The sequence below is a fragment of the Lipophrys pholis genome, assembly GCF_963383615.2.
Source record: "Lipophrys pholis genome assembly, chromosome: 13".
Taxonomy (NCBI): Eukaryota; Metazoa; Chordata; class Actinopteri; order Blenniiformes; family Blenniidae; genus Lipophrys; species Lipophrys pholis.
Window position 1 is genome coordinate 10850518 of NC_137632.1, and position 19927 is coordinate 10870444.

Here is a 19927-nt window from a genome sequence, read left to right on the forward strand (position 1 = left end):
TTGTGTCAGTTTGTGTTCCTCACATACATCCTGGGCGTGGCCTGGCTCGGCGTGTTTGGATTCTCCGCTGTGCCCGTCTTCCTCTTCTACAACATGTGGTCCACCTGTGCTGCCATGAAGTCTCCCACGGCCAACATCACTGACCTCGATTCCATCTGCGTGGATGTTCGCCAGTATGGTAAGAAGTGCTCAGCTCAGATTTAACAAATACAAATAGAGCCATAGGGGCCAACAATCTTCTGAACGAGAGGGTTGTTGGTTTTCATTACTTCCTAAAATAATGCGATGAGTGTTTTTAGCTTGACTTCAGTATCCCATTGTTGTTGTTGTTCATTTAAACATCCATTTTCTATATACACTCGGCTTAGGGTTGCAGGGGAGTTGAACCGGCTGGAAGGCACACGGAGAGACAGACAATCAATTTAGACTTACTAATTAATCTAACGCGCATGCCTTTGCACTGCGGGAGGACACTGGAGGATGGGCCTGCGTGTAAACATTGTATTGAGAGTTTATTAACCCACACAAGCGTTTATCTTGGTTAAAAGCATTAAATTTTTTGACAGGTGGTAGTTACCTGTGAATAGCTGTGCCAGAAAACACAAATAATGACGGCAGCAAAGGCATATGCTTGTGGAGAAAGTTTTGATGTAACCCCCCTCCCAGATTTCATTGTATCTCAGATATGAGTGCTTTGTTTGTACACAAGATAAGAACACGCAACACTAAAGTCTATGTGAACATACTCATTGTCATCTTGCGCAACATTTCAGATTTTCTTATCAAAGTAGTTTTGACTGTCTCCAAAAACTAAATTTAACAAATAATTCACACATGAAAGGCAATGTGGGGGGAAACAAATGTAGAATTCAATATACATTTCTTTTTTTTCTATGAAGTAGAGCTAAATATCGTTCTCAAAGTTCATTCAGAGGTTCTTTATCTTTCCTTTAGCCGATTAGATGCCAAATTATCTGATCACAAAGAACAGTGCATGAAATCCTACATTTCCCACAATGGATCTTGAAAAAACCTTTTCATTGAACCTCCCCCACTTGTGAATAGCTCCTATTTTCATAACCTTGTTTTTCTACTTGAAATCTCCAATCCCATCTTATAGTAACAGTGATGAATCTGTCAGCATTATTTACACAGAAAATATAGTCCTTTGCAGCCAAAAGTGACATCATACAGCTCTCTTTTCATCGGCTGCTGCCTTTTCTTAAAGGTCGTTATCATTTTGCTCTTTGTATTGTGTCAGTACACTGAAGTGTTCATTTATAATTCTCATCCTGATTCGTACAATGGAAAAAAACAGTTGAAAACCTTCAATCTAATACTTACAGGAATCATTCCCTGGAACGCCACACCAGGAAAGGCCTGCGGATCTACGCTAGGTGACATCTGCAACACCAGTGAGGTGAGACGGTGTCCTCTGTCCACACACATTCATACAGCACTTGTCCATCACGGCCAAGGCACACAGACCTGCGATATTGGAAAAATGATCAGCGTTTGTTGGCTCTTTTCAGTTCTACCTGTCTTATCACCTGTACATCGTGGCGTGTGCTGGGGCGGGAGCCACTGTGATCGCTCTGGTAAGCTTCCCCTCAGTCTCTCCCTCTAGCCATCCGTAGTCCATCTTTGCATGGTTTTGTATGAGCGGATCATGCGTGGGGCACTCGTCTTCTCATTGTCATGAGTTTTATGTAACCACACCGAGGTTAATTTACATACAGACGTCTGCTCAGCTCTATTCATTTGCTGTTCACCGTCTGCTTAAATGCAATTGGCGCTGTTGTTATTTCATGATGGATCAGCCTATGCACTGAGGCGCACTTTTTATTTTTTTTGTATCGTCACTGCATTTTTTTAAAAAGGTAACTTTGTCTTTTAAACCCTAAAATCTTCTGGAGAGATTTCATAGGCAGTAATAATGACCGCTGGTTCTTACCGTGTTACTATTTTATTACTGAAATCCGATTGGTCAATTGAATTTATCAACTTGTCAGAACATTCGTGACGAGGATGTCACCGGCATGTGCTCTTACCACCTTCTCTGTTCTCTTCCACCAGCTGATCTACATGATGGCTACCACTTATAACTTTGCTGTTTTGAAGTTTAAGAGTCGAGAAGATTGCTGCACTAAGTTTTAAACTGTTGAAAGCACAGCGTACCTTCTAAAGCTGTGCTGAGTAGAGACAGTTACCATTGACAACAAAATAAACTAAAAAAAAAAAATGTAGAAAAATCAACATCTCTTCACTAGTAATCACACGACCTGTAAATAGCTGATTCTATGCTTCTTCTAGCATGTGGTATCCGGGGTGGGGGGTGGAGGGGTTTGCTTGTCAGAGGACACCTAATCGGAGTTGTCTTCAGAGTGGTGGGGTGGCCTTTAGTTGACGGGTTTGTTCTGCTTTCCTTGGCACTTACTTAGAAATTTGTCACCATCAGATTTTTAGAGATGCGCACATCTAGAAATCCACTATAGTCTTATTTATATTTGTTACGAGCTTGACGTGGCCTGCACGAAGGCATCGACGGCAGTAATTTCAATTAAGAGACATAAAGACACAGCAATTTGCATGCAGTAGTTAACTTTGCAGAAGCTTACGAGCGTCAGAGCTCAGATGCAAATTTGTGCACAAACTCCTGAGGCACATGAGCAGGTTGTAACATACTTTTCTAAAAAGCTATCTGAATTGGCTGTGAGGTCTGAGCAGGACGTACACTGCGCCGAGCTCATGTGGCTGTACAGCAAGAAGCTCGACAGTTAGTTCCTGTGGACGTCTGATGACAAGTATTGAAGGTGTTCTCAGGATTATCATATTTGATTGTAAGATTAGCCGTCTTGACGAGGATGAATTTGTGCGAGGACTTGTGCCTTGTCCTTTTTGTTTTAACCGTTTAGCCTTAGAAGTCTTGTGCCAACCTACAAAAGATAGAAAACCTTCAGTATTATTATTTTGGTCGCAATTTAGATTCTAAACTGGACTAAAAACCTTTTATCCACTGTATCATGCTGATGAATATTGTGGCGACCATTTGAGTATTGTAGATTTCAAAGTAACTGCACATACATAGCATAGGACAAATGGAGAGTTAGGCCAGTTCCAGGGTTACACTTCTGCATGAGGTCGTAAACCTCACTTTAATTTCATGCATTGTTTTGAAACTGAGAAAGACAGAGTAAATGTTGTTTTTTTTCCAATGAGCGCTGACGCTGGTATAGCCTCGGCTTTAAAGTTGACAGTTTATTTCATACATTTCCTCTTTATTCTTTCACAAGTGCCATTAAAGAGCCATTCGTTTTTACCTTAACACTGAGCCTGCATGCTTACAATTTTCGGATTCTTTGTTTATAGTTACTTATACTTCATATTTCATATATTTAATTTCTCCTATGTTTTTCAACTGTAGCTTTTACTTTCTATATAAAATAAACAATCTTTGTTTACAAAAGTATCCCCCCCCTGGTCTATTTCTTATAAACCTTGCAGCAATCTGGGTAAGAAGGTACGGAGCAGGGTCAAAGTTAAAAAAAAAGAAAAAAGCTGAATTGTGTGCTTTGCACTAACCTTCACCTTTCACAGCTTGCATGCACAACCCCTGGCTTGCCTGCCTCACTCAACTTCTTGTCTTGGCTTTAAAGTGCCATTTCTGTAGTATTCAACATAGAACGGTAGTAACTTGAAGTTTTGTCATGATTGTAACAGAGATGTTACAATAACCTAAAGTTATGTCTTTTTTTTTTTTTTAATGAAGTCTTCTGTCACATTGTGTGTTCGGTTGTTTTCATATCTTAACTTTACGTTAATCTGTGTCCGTGACGTACGTAGGGTAGCTTTGACTCCTGTAGCTTGCTTTGCTTCTTTGACATGCTCACCGGCCATCCACCTCACCCTTCTCTTCCAGATCCACTTCCTCATGATTCTCTCAGCAAATTGGGCCTACCTTAAGGATGCCAGTCAAATGCATGCCTACCAAGACATCAAAATGAAGGAAGAGCGGGAGCTGCAGGACATCTCTTCACGCTCAAAGGAATGCCTCAATTCCTACACATAAGGATCATAAACACTCGCAACACACTCAAACAGACACACGCAGACACCGAGGCCAGTCACTGTGGCCCTTTTTCGGACCAAGGCGACACTAACATAACCTGCCGACTGCCCCCGACACTGTGCAGCACTAACCAGGCTCCTAACAAACTAATGCATCAGTGTTGCTTTCTGCACTAACTTCAGGTGTTTTTCAGGACTGCTTTTAAAGTTTCAGTATTGCTGACGTTTATGTCTCATTTCATGTAGAAAACCACAGTTGAGGCCTGATGTTCATGTAGCTGTCGATTCTCTGTAGCCTTTTTTTAATAAGCCAGCGTTTGCTGGTAAAGCTCAAGACATTGCACTATTTGTATACAACGCATAACAATGAGAGTTTGTTTGGTAGTCTCGCTCGGCCTGTCCTTCTGTGGCCAGTCCTCAACTCGGGAGGAACATTTTGTTTCTGCTGTCTTTTTATAATCTAGAATGCAAATGCAGAGTTTCACACAACATGTAAGGCCTTACATCCGACCTGAGCTGGTGTGTCACAGTGTGCTCACATTACCAAGAGGTTCTACTTTTGATTTTTACAAATAAAGAAAGAGGTCAAACAGTAAATGGGCTCCAGATGTTGTTTTCCACAACATGAGTTTTTTTCTATAAAGCGAGGATCATCTACATCAAAAGTTCATGATACACCGAGTGTTGTTGGTTAGGTTTAGAGTTTCCATTTCCCTCGCCCAGGTACCCAAGACATTCAGAACATTAATGGCCTACATTAACACTACCTCAGGTGTGCACCAGAGCCTACGGACAATTTAACAGACGTTTCTCCCTTTTATTTTAAAGCACAGTCTTAGAATCCTGTTTTAATTGTAACAAACGTATACTTGGGGAGCGCTCATATTTCACAGTATTAGAGAAATCACTTGTTCAGGGTAATGCCATAACAATGACTTGCTTAATTAATGTGGATGCTGCCAATAAGTTAATGTTACCTGGTGTATTCAACATCTTAAATCTCTCCTGTGTATTCATATAGGCAAATGTATACAGTTAAAACTGTTTTAAAAACCCTATGAAACATGCACAATTACACTCCCATGTGCATCATCACTAATTGAAAAGAGCCAGATAACTTGAAGTGTGAACAGTCCAGATTTGTTTTTGTTTTTTTGGTAGTCTTTCTTTTTTTCGAGGAAAAAAAAAGTCTTAATTCTTTCTTAATTTTCTATAAATGCATCTGTTTTTGATGTGCAATTGTCATAAATGACATAATTACTCATGTAATCTTTTATTTGTATTAGTTAAGTTACAGGGATAACTTGATGTTTCTTTGTTGCATGAAAAAAAAAAAAGAAGCTGTTTCTGCAGTGACGTGTAATGTCCGGTCATGTATACTGACGTGAGTAGTAGGCAGTGTTTGCCTGTTTCCTTTTTATTCTAACCGAATACAAATTAACCCATTTCATATAGCTTTTTAGTTTTTTTTTGTTTTAGATATTTTTAGGTTCTTTCATTAAATTGAGAAGTATATGAGTATTATTTTTTTGCCCGATAGCATACCTGTATTTTCTATGAATGTCAAGGGCTTCCTTATAACTCGATTTTAATTCACCTCTCAAGTAAGTTAAAGCACCAGTCATTTGGGAAAAAAAAAAAAAAAAAAAAACGGTAAAGACATGAATGGTAAGTTTAGCCAAAGTATAATTGCCACTGTGGCTTGGTGTCCTGCATATTAAACAGTATAAACACTCCAGTGTTCTTTGTGAGACTGGCTAATGTATATAAAGCAAATGTACATCCCGTTCCATCCACATGTGTTGTTTCCTGTTGAACGAACCAAAAAGTAAAAGGAAAATAAGGGCTGTCAATCACCAGGAGGACAACAATCAATCAACAAGCATCCTGTCTGATTAGGCACCTTTTAATGTCACGACTCAACTGGCCTGTTGACTGGTTTCAAGAAAATTAAAAGTGAATTAAAAAATAAAAACAACTTCTGTTTGTTGTGTTTTTGTATGAATCGAGCATCCTTTCTGATTGTCCATGAAAGATTTATTTGTCTGTCAAAAAAAACCCAAAAAACAAAAACTCACACACACAAAAAAAGACATTGGGTTCAGTTTACGATTGTGCTCAGGAACAGTCTCGTCACCAGAAATCATCTTCATCTTCATCCTTCTGTGAATATGCTGCAATGCTGGGAAAATTAAACCAGATTAACTGATTAGTGCACAGAGGGGGACACACACACACACACACACACACACACAAAACATTTGAATTCCAGGATAAATCACATTTAAGTGACCAGGAGTTGAGAAACATTAAAAAGCAATAAAATGGGAGAAGGTTATAGATGTTTTAAACCTCATTAGAATCACAGAATAGCATTATCAGAAAACTATTCATCATTCTTGTGTCTGTTGTAGTCAACAATGTCTGGCTACCTGTCGTCTTTCCCCTCAGACGAACTCCTGGCCTCGGGGCTCGTGTGTTCGGCACCTTCTCTCACTGGGTTCTGAAGCAAAACAGAAAAATAAAATAAGACATTGAAGAGGGGCTTCTGCAATGGGTTTGATTAAAAAAAAAAAGAAAGAAAAAGAAAAACCTTTGACAGGAGCCTCAGGAGTGCAACTCACCTGCACATGCTGCTTCTCTCTTGCTTCCAGGACCATCTTCATGTATTTTTCAAGTGGATTTTCACTTTTTGATTCCTCCTTTTCGATCACCGTCTCTTTCGTTTGCTCTTCATCGCCTCTTTTCTCAACCAGTGTTTCTTCCTCTTCCTCCCCTGCTGGTTGCTCCACCTCTTGCAAAAGCTGGCGGGATAGGATTACCAGTTTACTTATGGGCTGCTTTTTTCTCACTTGATATAAAAATAAAAACTCAGAGGAAAGACTTTAATTGGAATATGGAGTGAAATTGTATTCACCGTCTCTTTCTCCAGTCGTTCAAGTTCTTGCAGTTCTCGGTCTCTGGCTTCTTCTTGCTCCCTTTGTCTCCGTTCTTCTCTTTCTTTTCGCTCTTTTTCCCATCTTCGCTCATCAATCTCGACCTCTTCTGCCCTAACAGGTTCATCTGAGATCTGTGGGACTTCTAGAAAACGTGTAGATTGATACGAATTAGACACTTAGTCCAGAGACGATCCAATTCAAGCCAAATATGAGGAAATCTGCCTGTTAAAAATGACGACAAAATGAATGAAGCGGTCATTCCTCCAACTTTGGGTCAGCCGGGATTATGGGTCATTAATAGGAGGGCTAACGGCTCACCCGTTTGGCCCTGCAAATGTACCGGGTCTTCTGGGAGGTCCTGTGGGTGGGGGGCAGCGGGTCCGCCAGGGGCCTCCTCAGAGAGAGGGACAGCAGTGTCCAGGAGAAGCTCTGGAATGTGGCCGGGCTCTGGAGGGAGACATGCACAAAGAGATCTTTTATGCTCCACCATAATGCAACAGGGCCAGAGGACCGACACAGAATACATAATCAGCCGTCCTTCATCTTCACCATTGTGCAGAGCTGCTGAAAGGACACTTTGGAGGCTAGTCACACACTCATTAAAAAACAGCCGCTCCAAAATCCAGATCATTCAAGACGCACTTTCGCTTGGTCACTGGAAATGAGCTCAAATTAATAGTAACAGTAAGGTAAGAAGTAACCTGCAATTGTGTTTGAAATGTGTCGCATCAATACATGAAGTGAAACCAAAACATAAGAATGTTCATCACATGAAAAACAGTGAAAGCTTTTCAGAGTCAGGAATAAAAAATGGGGGAGAAATCTCAGCACACTAATTGTCATGGAAGTTGTTGCTTCCAAAACAACAACCCAGCGGACTCGCCATCTGTGCTCATTTCTTACAGGCAGTCAAACAGCATGAAACAGAACTGTAAAAGTACTTTTTCGTGCCAACAGATTAAAGGTTCCCCTTTGATCACAACTCTGGTCCAGAGCAGCGCAGCGTCAAAAGCAATGAAGCGATCAAACCGACTGTAGAGGAAGTTAAATGGGGCTTTTGTGTCAGTGCAGTACAATACAAATAGTGACAGAATAGTCTTATATTGGGATATGCTGGTGTTTTCCAGATAGACGCAGACAAAAAAAAAAGAAGCAAATATAGGTTGTACCTGACAAAAGCCCTGTGAGATCTCCCAGGCTGATCTTTTCAGGCTGTGGTGAAGACTCTGAGCTGGAGAAGGAAGCCTGCAGCTCCGGCGGACTGAAAGTTTCGAGGAGGGAAATGCGAGGGCATTAATATTCACCTTAGTGCAAAATGTATACACACATCACACTGTCCTTGCCAAGGGCGTGCCAGATGGTACCTGGACTGGTCTCGTGCTGTGCTCCTAAGCTGAGGACTGCGAGGTGGACTGAGCTCGGGCGAGAGGTCACCCGAGGTCAGCACCTCACAGCGGGGGGCAGGAGCGAGCTGTCTGATAGGTGACAACCGGGGGAATGTAACCGGAGACAGAACTGCTTCTGAATGGAGGAAAAACCTCTGATTAGAAAGAGCCACATGGTGAACATGCAAGCGGTAATACATGTACAGGTTAATAGCATTGAAAAGTTAGTAACTGTCAGTTATTTCTACACATATAACCTATAAAGTAAAACTTTCAAGCATCTTTCAAAATAATTGTGGTTTAAAACAATTTGATAAACGTCTCATCCTGAGATCTTATAATATATTTAGATATTGTGTTTTTAATTTGTATGACGTGAGCTAAAATTATGGCGCTTAATATAATGGTTGAAATTTGAGTGTATTTATATCCAAATCAAAAATATATGAAAAGTTCACAGTTATATTTAGGAAAAGAAACTGTATCAACATTTATTTGTGACGTATTTGTTTTATGCAGTAATAAAGAAATAGAGCCAAAAAAATGTATGGAAGTACCTTCTAAAGTCTCTTTGTGAAATATATTCTGAGAAGAAGAGAGCAGTGTGGAGGGTCCATGTTCTGGAGGTTCTTCTCTTAGAAACAACGGAGCAGTGACTGGGTGGAGGCCATGTTCTCTGAACACTGTTCCTTCTAGCTGGTGATTTTCTTCTGAGGAGGTGACTCTTGTCTGTCCAGGTGGCAAGGTGTTCCTGGTGCCGCGGGGAGCCAGGGAGGGAGATCGGATAGTGCGAGGTGAAAGTGGTCTATGTGAGATCTTTGGCTGGTCAGTTGCATGGGGGTAGAACTGGTGAGGGTCTTGATTCCACAGAAAAGAGTCAGGGCAATGTGAGACACGTGCTTGTTGCGAGGAAAGAGGCCTTTGGGGAAGCAGGTGTGAGATGGTAGAGTGCACTGCCCTCTGCTGGTAGTTCCTATAGGCCTCCTCTAAGATCTCGGCCTCCTTTTGCAGCTCTTCTAGCCGCGTCTTGGCTTCAGCGACCAGCTTCATGCTGGAGTCCGGAGAGTCGGTCCGGGGTGACTTGCGTCCTTGGAAGCGCACACCTGCTTGACAAACATCAACATGACCCACCCCGGCGCTCAGCAGAGTTCGGTCCACATAGACGTCGGGAGGAACCAGCTTGTCGGCGCTGAGCTCCAGTGCTGAGCGGTCAACAAGAAATGGCTTGGGGTAGCACAGCACTTCGTTTTCAAGAGCTGCCATCAATGCATGAATCATGCAAAACAAAGGAAAGAGGGAAAGGCACACAAAGAGGGACGTTGAGCACTAATACAGAAAAACCAACCACCAAAAAAGATCTAACAAAGATGAACTGAACAAACTATTCTGAGGTAGATCTCCATGCTGATACGTACAAACCAACTGCTACTTTTCGAATGGAACTTTCTTTCTTTCTTTTCTTCTTGCATTTACAAACATTTTTGATTATATTGATCAAAAACAAAGATTATATTTGAACATCAAAAAATGTTTTCTTGACTTATGAAAGAAAGAAAGCCCGTTGACGAAAAGTAGAATGAATTACAAGGCGTGAAATAGAAAACCGATGTAACACAAAGCTACGAGCCACACTAACACATAATGAACATGCGTGTTTCGTCGCACCTTTCTGAGTTTGTTGGAGCTGCATTTTAATGTCCTCAACATGGTTCGTCATCCATTGTGACTTCTCTTCACACTCCATCAGCTGAGCTCTGAGCTGAGCACTCCGCTCCACCTGCTCAAAACAAGAAGAGGATTTCATATCTGGCCCCGATGTGTACAGTTTGCATGAAATAAGTAATGTGTGTTTGGCGGGAAACCAAGAGAATGCTACACAAAGTCCCAAGGTAAAACTGTATTAAGAAAAAAAACTAACAACAAAAATCCGGATCACATAGTTTCCCACAGTCGGTAAGGGGCAGTGATGTGGCTGACCTCACTCTGGAGCTGCGCCTGCAGCACCTGTTTCTGGTTGTCAAACTCTTCCTCCTCCAGTTTGCGAGCGCTCTGCAGCCTCCGGACCTCCATCTGCAAGGCCAGTTGTTCTTTGGACGGCTTGGTCAAATCTAAGAGAGGGATTATGAGAGTTAAAAAATAAAACTTAAGATACAGCTTGTGCTTCCAATCAGCACCCTTTTTGCTGGACAACTTCCACGCCAGCATACAGAGGTAATTCTAACTTAAGGAGGAGTTATGAGTGTTTTTACTGTGAGCATCTGGCAAACATAAGATTATAGCATATGGAGATTATTATCATGCTTCTGTCTTGTGATAAGTAAGACAGATTGGCTCACCGCTCCTCCTCAAATGGACAAATTACTGCATCCTTCAGTAAAGGTCCTGAAATTGTGTTGGCCATGTGCAAAAGGAGCCCCGTGTCTCTGCCCGCTCCATTTCTCATTCCTGTTCCCTCACTGGTTCTCCACAAAGTCCCAAACACAGCACAGAGGCCCCACGTTGGCAGACAAGATGCATTCAAAAAGCCTCCGCTCAGCCAGAGGGAGCAGGACAGACAGGCTTGAAAGCTTCACAGTACACTGCACCTCAAACGGCTCACAAAGAGCCCAGACTGATGCACTCTGAATAAATCACAGGAACTGGATTCATCTCCGCTATGAAAAAAACCAGAAAGAAATCTACAAATATTCTGACACACTGATTCTGCACTAAGCCGACTGTTTACAAGTAAAAAACTCAAGCAGCTCATTTCAAAGCCACGTCATAAACGGCTCCCCATGATCACAGAGTGGAACAAACAAATCCTGAGTTTGTTTCGCTGCATCAACTGCAAAGTAAGTGAAAACACATCTGGCCAATCCTCCTGGGAGGTACTCCAGAACTGCGGCCACTCTTCACCTGCACGGAAAAACCGGTTCTCCTCCTGGGCTTCCTCCAGCTGTTTCCTCAGCAGCTGCAGCTGCCCCTGCAGCTCCGCTCGCTCGACTTTCAGGTTAGAGTAGTCGCTCATCGTCTCCAGTCGCTCCTTTAACAGCTCCTTCTGCTGAGTCAGCAGAGAAATCTGCTGCTGTGCTGTGTCCAGCTCAGCCTGGAAAAAAAAAACAGGAAAAAAAAAAAAAAAAGACAATTTTAAAAACAAAATGAAAAAATAATCAGTCACAGCAAAAGAAGTTGTCAATAATGACTGATCATGTGATCAACGCTAGTTGAGTGAGGCTGTGATGTTCACCTGCAGCCGCTTCAGCTCGGAAGAAACTCTGCTGTGGTCTTCCAGTTTAGCATCGATTTCAGCCGCCTCCTTTTGGATGCGTGCAGTTTCCACTGATATAATGTCGAGAGTGAGCAATTAAAAACACGGCAACAGCAAACAAAAGATTCAACTTTCATTAGATTAGAACGCTCACCTTTGTTTCGGGCCTCACTTTCTGTAAGTTTCTCTGTTCTCTTGATGAAGTCTTCCTTCAGTTCAAGCTGGTATCTGATTTTAGAAAACATACGGACGCATTTCAACAAATGAAAATTGAAGAACTACTTCCTCAAGGTTTTTAATTTATGACTGTTGTCAACTAAAGATGAGTAAAAGCAGTTTGATCAAGTGAAAGTCGCTTTCCATATTCTAAATGTGATAAAGATCAACACGAGTTTTCATGGGCAACAAATAATACTAATTTTAATTAAAAAGACATTGACCTTATCTCTTAATCGTCAAGTGGCAGGTGAAAGTATTTCACCTCTTTGGAGTTTTCCTAGTTTTGTGCATTAACAGGTCAGAAAATGTGATCTGATCTACATCTAAGATACAAATATAGACAAAGAGCTGAACCACAAGTAGAATATTTTGTGTCTTTGTAGAACAAATACAATAATCCCTGATGCCAAAGGTAAATTAACCCTGGTCAAACTTCCTTTGACTTGTGACTTTGGTGTAGATCACATCATACTCTGGTATTGGAATGCAGGAATTTTCATAAAATGGTTCAAATATTTGTCAAGATGTTTTTGTTTTTTCCCCCTAATTTTTATTTGAAATTTACTATCTATATTGATTTTAGTATTGAAGATCTTGATTTACCCATGGTGATTTTTACACAACACTGACATCCTCTGGCCACGCAAGAATATCCTTTAAAAGATAAACATTAGAGACTTAAGAGGCAAAGGGAGTGAAAAACTAAATTACTTATATATAAAATGAACAATGTCTTTTTTTGTTGAAAATGATGAGAAGAAAGAAAATAGCCGGATGAAGAAAATACTTGTTTTCTGACATAAAAATACCTGGAAAGTTCATTTTGGAGCTTTTGGTCGTGAGTGTCCTCCATCGTCCTCACAGACACTTCTCTCCTTCTCAGCAGCTCCTCTGTCGTCTTGACCTTGTCCTCATGGATTTGACAGGTTCTAGCATGGTGCAAACACATTAGTAATGAACAGTGGCCTCAACCACGGAGCATCGCCGTCGTAGCACGAGTGTGCAAGCTCTCACTTTTCAAACGCCTCCGTTCTCATCCTCAACTCAGTTTCTCTGTTACGAAGTGTTTCAATTTCTTTCAGCACGGATTGTCTCTGAGTGTAGATGTTCTTTTCCTCAATCTGAAGATAAAAGGGGGGGGGGGGAGAACACATTGTAAAAAACTATATTGTTTACCGAGTTCTTAAGTTCTCAAAAATGTAACTTTTATGTGTCAAAACAATATGGCATTTATAATAAAATAACATCATACATGCAAAATAATATATTAATCACATTATAATTGTTGACTGTATTTTTCAGTAAATCAAAGCAAAATGTCTGATTTAGAAAATCTCTAAACTGAGATTATTTTAATTTATCTGTGGAAAATATCAGATTGTGTTTATTTGCATCCTTTGACTAAAGCATTGTCGAAATGACAGTTGGGCTTTGGTGACTAGTTACCGTACAGTAACTGTCTATCTAAAAATGGCGGTTTCCTAGGTGCACAGATGAACGGCGCTTGATCAGTCGCACTGTGTAAATGAATAAGAAGTTAAAATGTTCCACTGGGGGCTGTGGGGATTTCTCAGCATCGTTCTGCCGGTAAACTCTATGCTTTAAAGAGAACAGCGCATGACACTCAAAATCAATTGGTGGAAACTGGATCAGTTGTATCTGAAGCACAATTACTGCCAATGTGCACTGGCCACAGCGTCAGCCAATCAATATGCTGAGCTTAGATCACTGACGGGCGGAAGAGGAGCGTCACAGGCTCAAAATGTGTAAAGTGACAATCAGTCACAGAAAACTGTTTAAGAAGATGAATAGCAGTCACTTAAACAATGTTTACAGGAGAAAAATACGCCCAAATGCTGAGGACAGGATAAGACATATTGCAGACAATAGAAAAGGGTTTGATCTATGGCAGCAAGAGAAGGGAACATGTGAAACTCTCTGTGTGGGTACATATGTACACAGAGTAAACTATAACAAGAAAACTTACCTCTTGTTGCTTTTGTAATCGTTCTATGGCATTCTTCTCACGCTCCATTAAAGCCCTTGCTTTCATTTCATATGTTTTTTCCAGTTCCTGCTTCAGCTTTTCAAATTCTTTATTAAAAGTCGATTTTTCTTCCATCCTCACCTTTGCGATTTCGACATCTTTAAAATGTTCCATCTAAATAATGAGGGGGAAAAAAACTATGAAAGGAAAATATATAATAACAAAACAGTATGGCACATTTTCTATATAAAAATGCCCACATTCTTTGAATTATCAAGAAGACAATTTCCAACATCGGCAGGAAAGCATAGATGGAAAACAAAATTAAACCAACAATGTGCAGATATGTGTATAAATACCTTTATGTTCATTTCTGCTTCCATCTGTGCTTGAGTCTCTTTTCGATATTCAGCCAGTTGTGACTGGAATGAAAATAATTTGTCCTTGAAAATGAAGTTCTCATATTCCTTGTCAATCATTTTCATCTTCTCCACTGTGAACGAAAAGAGACAAAGCTTTACCCACAGCCGAAAGGCATGTTTTCAGAATATAATAATAAAAAAAAAAAAGGTAAACTTTTGGCATCAGCACATCATACCGAGAGACTCTCCATAACCTGATGAGCTGATTGTCTGAGTGTCAGCATCCTGGCGCAGGCTGTGTGCATGATGTTGTAATAACTGTGTTAAAAGGTTGATCAGAAACCCTATGAAACAAAGACATGACATGTAAAGGAAACCACCAGGCAGAAGTGGGTTGACTAGTAGGAATATGACAAGTTGCCTACCCTTATCACTGTGTTCTTCATTTGAAGACTGTAAATAATTGGTTTCAACATTATTATTAGTATTCAGAGAATAATAATACTATTTATTTGAAGGTCATTACTTTTAGAGACATATTTGTAATTACCAATAAGGTGTGAAGGGCTGATCCTGGATTAATCTTGAGAAGCTGCATGAATTCTCTGGTCCCGGCCACCTGATGAAATTGATTAGAGACATATTTATCTGCCAATTACGATCATTTAACTCAAAATAACTTTACAATCATAATCGGAACCCACCGTGTGCTTACACAGACCACTTTCAGGGTAGAAGACAGACAGTGTGTACTCGTATCCTGAAAAGCGGAGATGGTCTGCTACTATGCTGTTACAGGCTGAAACCAAATGGGGCTCAGATCTGGCAGGTATCAGTCTGGGAACTGGCTCCTGTCCTGCCAGAGGAGGATGTTTCAGCTCCTGGATCAGCTGACTACGCAACTGGACCTAAAATCAGGTAGGAAAGAGCCAAAGGATGAAGAGCAAGCTCTTTGCATCGGACAGGTAACTTGAATCGACTTTATAAACTGATCGCAGAGTGTGTGATACCACTTACTTTAAGTAAATCGAGTACTCCTTTGTCTTTAAAGGTTTGAAAGAGTCTCTGACGCAGCTCGTCTGTGGAAAGCCCATCTTCTCTAGACGAAGCCATAAAAATCCTCCTGACAGAGGAGAAACAACACGTATAAACAACAAAAACTAAGTTTAAACAGATCTGGCTATTTTTTTTTTTTACTTCCGAGCAATATCACCATAAAGGTTATTGTAGCTCAGGAATCACAAAAGGGGGCAAACACCGTTAGTTACCAGCCTGACGACCCAAAAGCGTCTCAGTCTGTGAAGGAGATGAACCTCGAGCATTTAAATCCACCAACGGACATCTGTCTCACAAAGATGACGTCGTATAAAAAAACCCCCATCAAACTATTAATCTTTTTTTTTCTTTTTTTTTTTACAATAAAATGTATACATGCATTAATTGTCAATTCCATATCAAATGGTTAAGTTTTACTATCTATAGAGAGGAAGTAAATTTAACAAAAACATTTTTGCGCATTATCTATGTCGTCATCTGTTTGCGACAACTTCTGCTTTACAGGAAGCGAAATTGAGAGGTAAACAAAAGTTTTCTCTACCAAACGGACAGATATCTTTAGTTCGTTAGGTGCTGTGTTGTTGTATATTATTTATTCGTTAAGCTTCCATAAATCTTTCACGGGAATTGCTATTGAACTTACGTGCAAAGCTTTTATAAAGCTACTTTAGCTTGCTAGCCGATGGGCTCACTGTGGATGAAACTGACGCGACAATCATTCAAACATTCGAATGTCTTGCTTGTGTTGTTTTGTCTCAGAGCAGCGACGCGCTGACAAAGAGAAGAGGGAACCATGTCGGGAAGCTTTTACTTTGTGATGGTTGGTCATCATGACAATCCAGTGTTTGAGATGGAGTTCTTGCCATCCGGGAAGCCCGAATCAAAGGTAACAGGGCTTATTTATCCACACCGTCAGTGGCACCAGCTCACTTGAGCTATTTTATTTGGATGGTTTTGGTAAAAAGCGCACATATAGAATACAGCCACTGGGTTTTGCACAGTACCTTGGCGCCAATCATGATACAAGTCAGTGGCATTGACTCATTGATAAGAGAGCAGAAGCCTAATAACCAGAGGGAAAAGATAATAAACAGATGTATGATGTTACTATTCAATTTAGTGTTTTTGATCTTATTCTATTTCGAACATAATACGGAAAAATAAAACATTAAAACCAAATGAAAACTGAACATGCCAGGAAAGGAGTAGGACGAAGCATAAGCTTATTTAATTATAACGTCTCTCCAGTTCATCTATTTGCATTCTGGGTTGTTTTTTTGCCCAAACAATCACATACTCAGACGCTTGAATAATCACAATGAAACCGCAAAGAAAGCAACCAACAAGTGAATTAACAGAATAATAAGAAATATCAAACCATGTAATGCATCTTTCATTATTCTTCTTCCCTGTACCGAGTGAACACAATTTGTTTGTACCGCTGTTTGAACTGTTTTATGGTTGAACTCTGCCTGAGCTCCCCGGGCAGTCTCCTCCACACTCCATAAATATAAATATGTAATGTTTTTTAAGTTGTGCTGGTACATGGATATTTAAAATGTAGGTCCTCCCTGAATTGATATCTCCTCTCTCTTTTAAAAAACCCCAACTGTTTCTCCATGTTCAGTGGGAGTAAGATATTTATTTTTAAGTATAGAAAGTTAACAGACGTAATTTGCTCCTTTTTATGTTGTTTCCATTTAGGTTCTGCAGTAAAACAGGCAAATTAAGGCAATCGATCAGTTTGCTTACATTGGTTAAATAGTCTAAATACACTATATTAAATAAAATGCATTCACTAATATTCTAAAAAATAAGATTAATAAAAGAAATCCACGATGGTGTACAATTCGAAATAATAATTTCCTCCAAATTCTGTGTGAACAATCTTTCTTGAATTGTCATTTATGAGTATTATATTGGGAAATACCTTTCCCACAGTATATGAGTACATTTGAATTCGAGATCATTATTTTTTGTTGAAACATTTTACAACTGCTATAATGACATAAATGTTGAATGACAAGATGTGTCCACTGATCCGCCTTAACGTGACCCCCCCTGCTCGTGTACTCCCTCTTTTTTTCTTATCATCATACACCACAAACTGCAATGCACTGTATCAAAAATCGCTTTCATTTCCTCATGCTTGCTCATTTTTCCTACGCCAGACGAAACTATAGCCCACCCAATCAAAGGTGGCTTGACAAAGAGATAATAATGTTCATCTCACCATTCATCATGTTATAACCGATCTTGTACTATATAAACTGTGTGAAACAAATTTAATTCAAACAATATGAAATGTAGCAGTTTTACCCTACAATGGAACTATCATAGCTGTATACCACTCTCAACCTTCTCTGTGTGTGTGTAGGACCTTCACACTTCACTTTTTCTGATTTCTGCTTTATGGACTACAGGACGACCATCGTCATCTGAACCAGTTCATTGCGCATGCAGCGCTGGACCTGGTGGATGAAAACATGTGGCTGTCCAACAGCATGTACCTGAAAACCGTTGACAAGTTCAACGAGTGGTTCGTTTCTGCATTTGTCACTGCGGGACATATCCTTTTTTTGATATTCAGTCATTTATTCACCCCTTTTTTTTTCCAATCCCCAATATTTGTGTACATTGTTGCCATGTTATTTCCAGGTCCGACAATCACTTTGTTGACAAATCACCTTATTGTAGTCGACTGATATAGGAAAGGGCACGTAGAGTGATGTTAAATACCGGTTTCAGAGGTAAACTCATCTTTTGCTTTTGAATAGTTATGTAATAATGTCACTGATCTGAAAGTTGTAGGTGAATCCAGAGACAAGTAACACTTTTAGTAACGCTATGATTTTACATTTTTTTCTGTAATTATAGGCAGTGAGATGTTGATTGAGTATTTTCTGTTTTCTGGGATTTCATAAATCTGCTGCCATAAACTAATTTATAGTGTAATATATATATATTTGTTACATTGTGAAAACAAATGTCATTTCCCTTAATTGTTTGCCGTACATGTAAGATTCATCATGCTGCACGACGTGCGACAGGAGGATGGGATCAAAAACTTTTTTAATGATGTATATGACTTGTACATCAAGGTAAGTTGTCTACCATGTAATGTAAGTCACTTTAAATAAGGCAAGAAAACATTTCACCAGAATTTCAATATCATCACCTGCTCTGGTTTCCAGTTCGCCATGAATCCTTTCTATGAAATCAACGCACCAATCCGCTCTACGGCTTTCGAGAGGAAAGTCCAGTTTCTGGGGAAGAAACATCTCCTGAGTTAATCACTTCACATGAGGACCGGAGTGTCTTTGTCTGTCTCCTGTATATAGTTTACATGTTTGATGTCTCTTTCTGTTTGAAAAAATATAAATCCATCTAACACAAATATAACGTTTTGTTGTTTGAGGTTCTATTTGTATTTTTTTTTGTTGTGTGGGGTGGGCTAAAGATGGGCCACACAGAGATGTCACTTCATAGTAAGAAAGTCCCTGGTTCGAGTCTGGGGGGCTTGTCTGTACTCGGTGCTTTCAGGGATTCTCAAAAATAAAAGCTCATTGTTTAAATTAACCACCAGTGTGAATGTGTGTGTTTACCTTGTGATGGACATCCGACCTGTCCAGGGTGTACGCTGCCCTGGGTTATGGTTTCCATGTACTTTTTTTGCCCGTGTTCCCCACGGATGCTGATCTCCTCTTTGAGGTGCCTCGTCCATCCACTTTGTATGGGAGATTTTATTTTCCGCTGTTTTTAGGGATTTATTTGGAAACGGTTAACAAACGTTGGAGCAACCTATTCCCAAACGTTACGCACGTTTTGATGTGTTCTTTGTGTCCAGGAAGGGACTCGTTACGCCGCAGAAGAGTAATGATAAAAATTAAACAGCCCTCAATGCCTTGCCAATGTGGCCGGCGCAAGAATACTTTTATTTGTAATGAACATTATGTTGAAGTAATCTCAAAGTACTGCACAAGTTTGAAAAAACTTCAAATTTGAAATGTATAGGGGTCATCAAGTGGCATAGAAAACATTAAAAAAAAGATCTTAGGTTTCGTTTAAAAGCATTTGTAGCCTGTGGGGCCCTCAGGTGGTCGGGGGGTGGGGGTTCAACAGTCTCGGGGCAGCAGAGGAGGTTGGTTCTGGGGGCTTGGAGGGTGTTTGTGGATGCAGAATGGAGGGTACGAGAAGAGTCTGTATTTTAATCTTTTTACCAGAGGACCTTTAAAAGCCAATATAAGAATGTATGCGTGTCACGTTGCTTGAGGACACTCCGACAAGTGGATAAATAAGGAATCGCACCTGCAACCTTCTGATTGAGAGACGACTATGACAATCAAGTCACAGCCGCACTATATCCATTCAGTATTGCAGTCCCTGCATTTTTTTCTTCTTTTCGGTTCCTGTGGTTGAATCATGATGGTTGTCTTCAATTACAGAGTACTGTAATAATATTCTTTAAAAGTCCTTTCACTTTTAAGCAAAGTTTTTTGAAACACTTTCTTTTTCCTTTCTCGACTGGGCTCGGGATTCATTACCAGCCATATATTTTGACAGTTGCCTGCCAGTTCAGGAATTGTATCATGAGATGCCGGTTAGGAAAGAGCAGTACTTGAAGTATCAACTCAGTTAAAACCCTTTGAATTAAGAGTTTT

At 40.2% G+C, this 19927-nt stretch overlaps 3 protein-coding genes across 7 annotated transcripts in view; 2 read left to right on the plus strand and 1 right to left on the minus strand.

Annotated features, from left to right (window-relative positions):
• Positions 1 to 6112, plus strand: part of gpm6bb (glycoprotein M6Bb) — a 31339-nt gene extending 25227 nt beyond the window's left edge. The window contains exons 4-7 of one of the 2 annotated variants that reach the window (XM_080479101.1): positions 10 to 178; positions 1347 to 1420; positions 1533 to 1598; positions 3920 to 6112. In XM_080479101.1, coding sequence (XP_080335227.1) covers positions 10 to 178; positions 1347 to 1420; positions 1533 to 1598; positions 3920 to 4069 — 459 coding nt within the window. In that variant the 3' untranslated portion in view covers positions 4070 to 6112. Of the gene's footprint in view, positions 1 to 9; positions 179 to 1346; positions 1421 to 1532; positions 1599 to 2076; positions 3470 to 3919 lie in introns of those variants that run through there. The other variant, XM_080479102.1, reaches the window with a different exon arrangement.
• On the minus strand, positions 5958 to 15573 carry ofd1 (OFD1 centriole and centriolar satellite protein). Of its 4 annotated transcripts, none has more exons than XM_080479097.1 (23): positions 15469 to 15573; positions 15228 to 15333; positions 14915 to 15118; positions 14761 to 14829; positions 14636 to 14663; positions 14447 to 14554; positions 14208 to 14341; positions 13849 to 14022; positions 12876 to 12982; positions 12671 to 12790; positions 11797 to 11870; positions 11622 to 11713; positions 11291 to 11480; positions 10370 to 10500; positions 10058 to 10169; positions 8950 to 9648; positions 8372 to 8528; positions 8177 to 8268; positions 7326 to 7454; positions 6986 to 7149; positions 6693 to 6872; positions 6501 to 6571; positions 5958 to 6250 (listed from the first exon to the last, which is right to left on the minus strand). In XM_080479097.1, the coding sequence occupies exons 2-23, from the start codon at positions 15321 to 15323 to the stop codon at positions 6202 to 6204; spliced, it is 3180 nt and encodes a 1059-aa protein (XP_080335223.1). In that variant the 5' UTR covers positions 15324 to 15333; positions 15469 to 15573; the 3' UTR covers positions 5958 to 6201. The 4 variants fall into 4 exon arrangements, with proteins under 4 accessions (XP_080335223.1, XP_080335226.1, XP_080335225.1 ...); XM_080479100.1 differs by having other exon boundaries at positions 8950 to 9495; positions 15469 to 15561; XM_080479099.1 differs by having other exon boundaries at positions 15424 to 15561.
• A 165-nt stretch (positions 15574 to 15738) lies between these two features.
• On the plus strand, positions 15739 to 18843 carry trappc2 (trafficking protein particle complex subunit 2). Its single transcript, XM_080479128.1, has 5 exons — positions 15739 to 15786; positions 16026 to 16152; positions 17690 to 17834; positions 18282 to 18367; positions 18461 to 18843. Exons 2-5 carry the CDS (start codon positions 16060 to 16062, stop codon positions 18557 to 18559), a joined length of 423 nt encoding a protein of 140 aa, XP_080335254.1. The 5' UTR covers positions 15739 to 15786; positions 16026 to 16059; the 3' UTR covers positions 18560 to 18843.
• The last annotated feature ends 1084 nt before the right edge of the window (positions 18844 to 19927 follow it).

Coding starts and splice junctions, on each gene's coding strand:
- ofd1 (XM_080479097.1), bottom strand. CDS start 15,323: ATGGCTTCGTCTAGAGAAGATGGGCTTTCCACAGACGAGCTGCGTCAG. Junction 14,023..14,207: donor AAGCAGAAATGAACATAAAG/GTATTTATACAC, acceptor CTCATTATTTAG/ATGGAACATTTTAAAGATGT. Junction 11,481..11,621: donor CCGAGCTGAAGCGGCTGCAG/GTGAACATCACA, acceptor TTTTTTTTCCAG/GCTGAGCTGGACACAGCACA.
- trappc2 (XM_080479128.1), top strand. CDS start 16,060: ATGTCGGGAAGCTTTTACTTTGTGATGGTTGGTCATCATGACAATCCA. Junction 17,835..18,281: donor TGCATTTGTCACTGCGGGAC/ATATCCTTTTTT, acceptor TGTTTGCCGTAC/ATGTAAGATTCATCATGCTG. Junction 18,368..18,460: donor TATATGACTTGTACATCAAG/GTAAGTTGTCTA, acceptor TCTGGTTTCCAG/TTCGCCATGAATCCTTTCTA.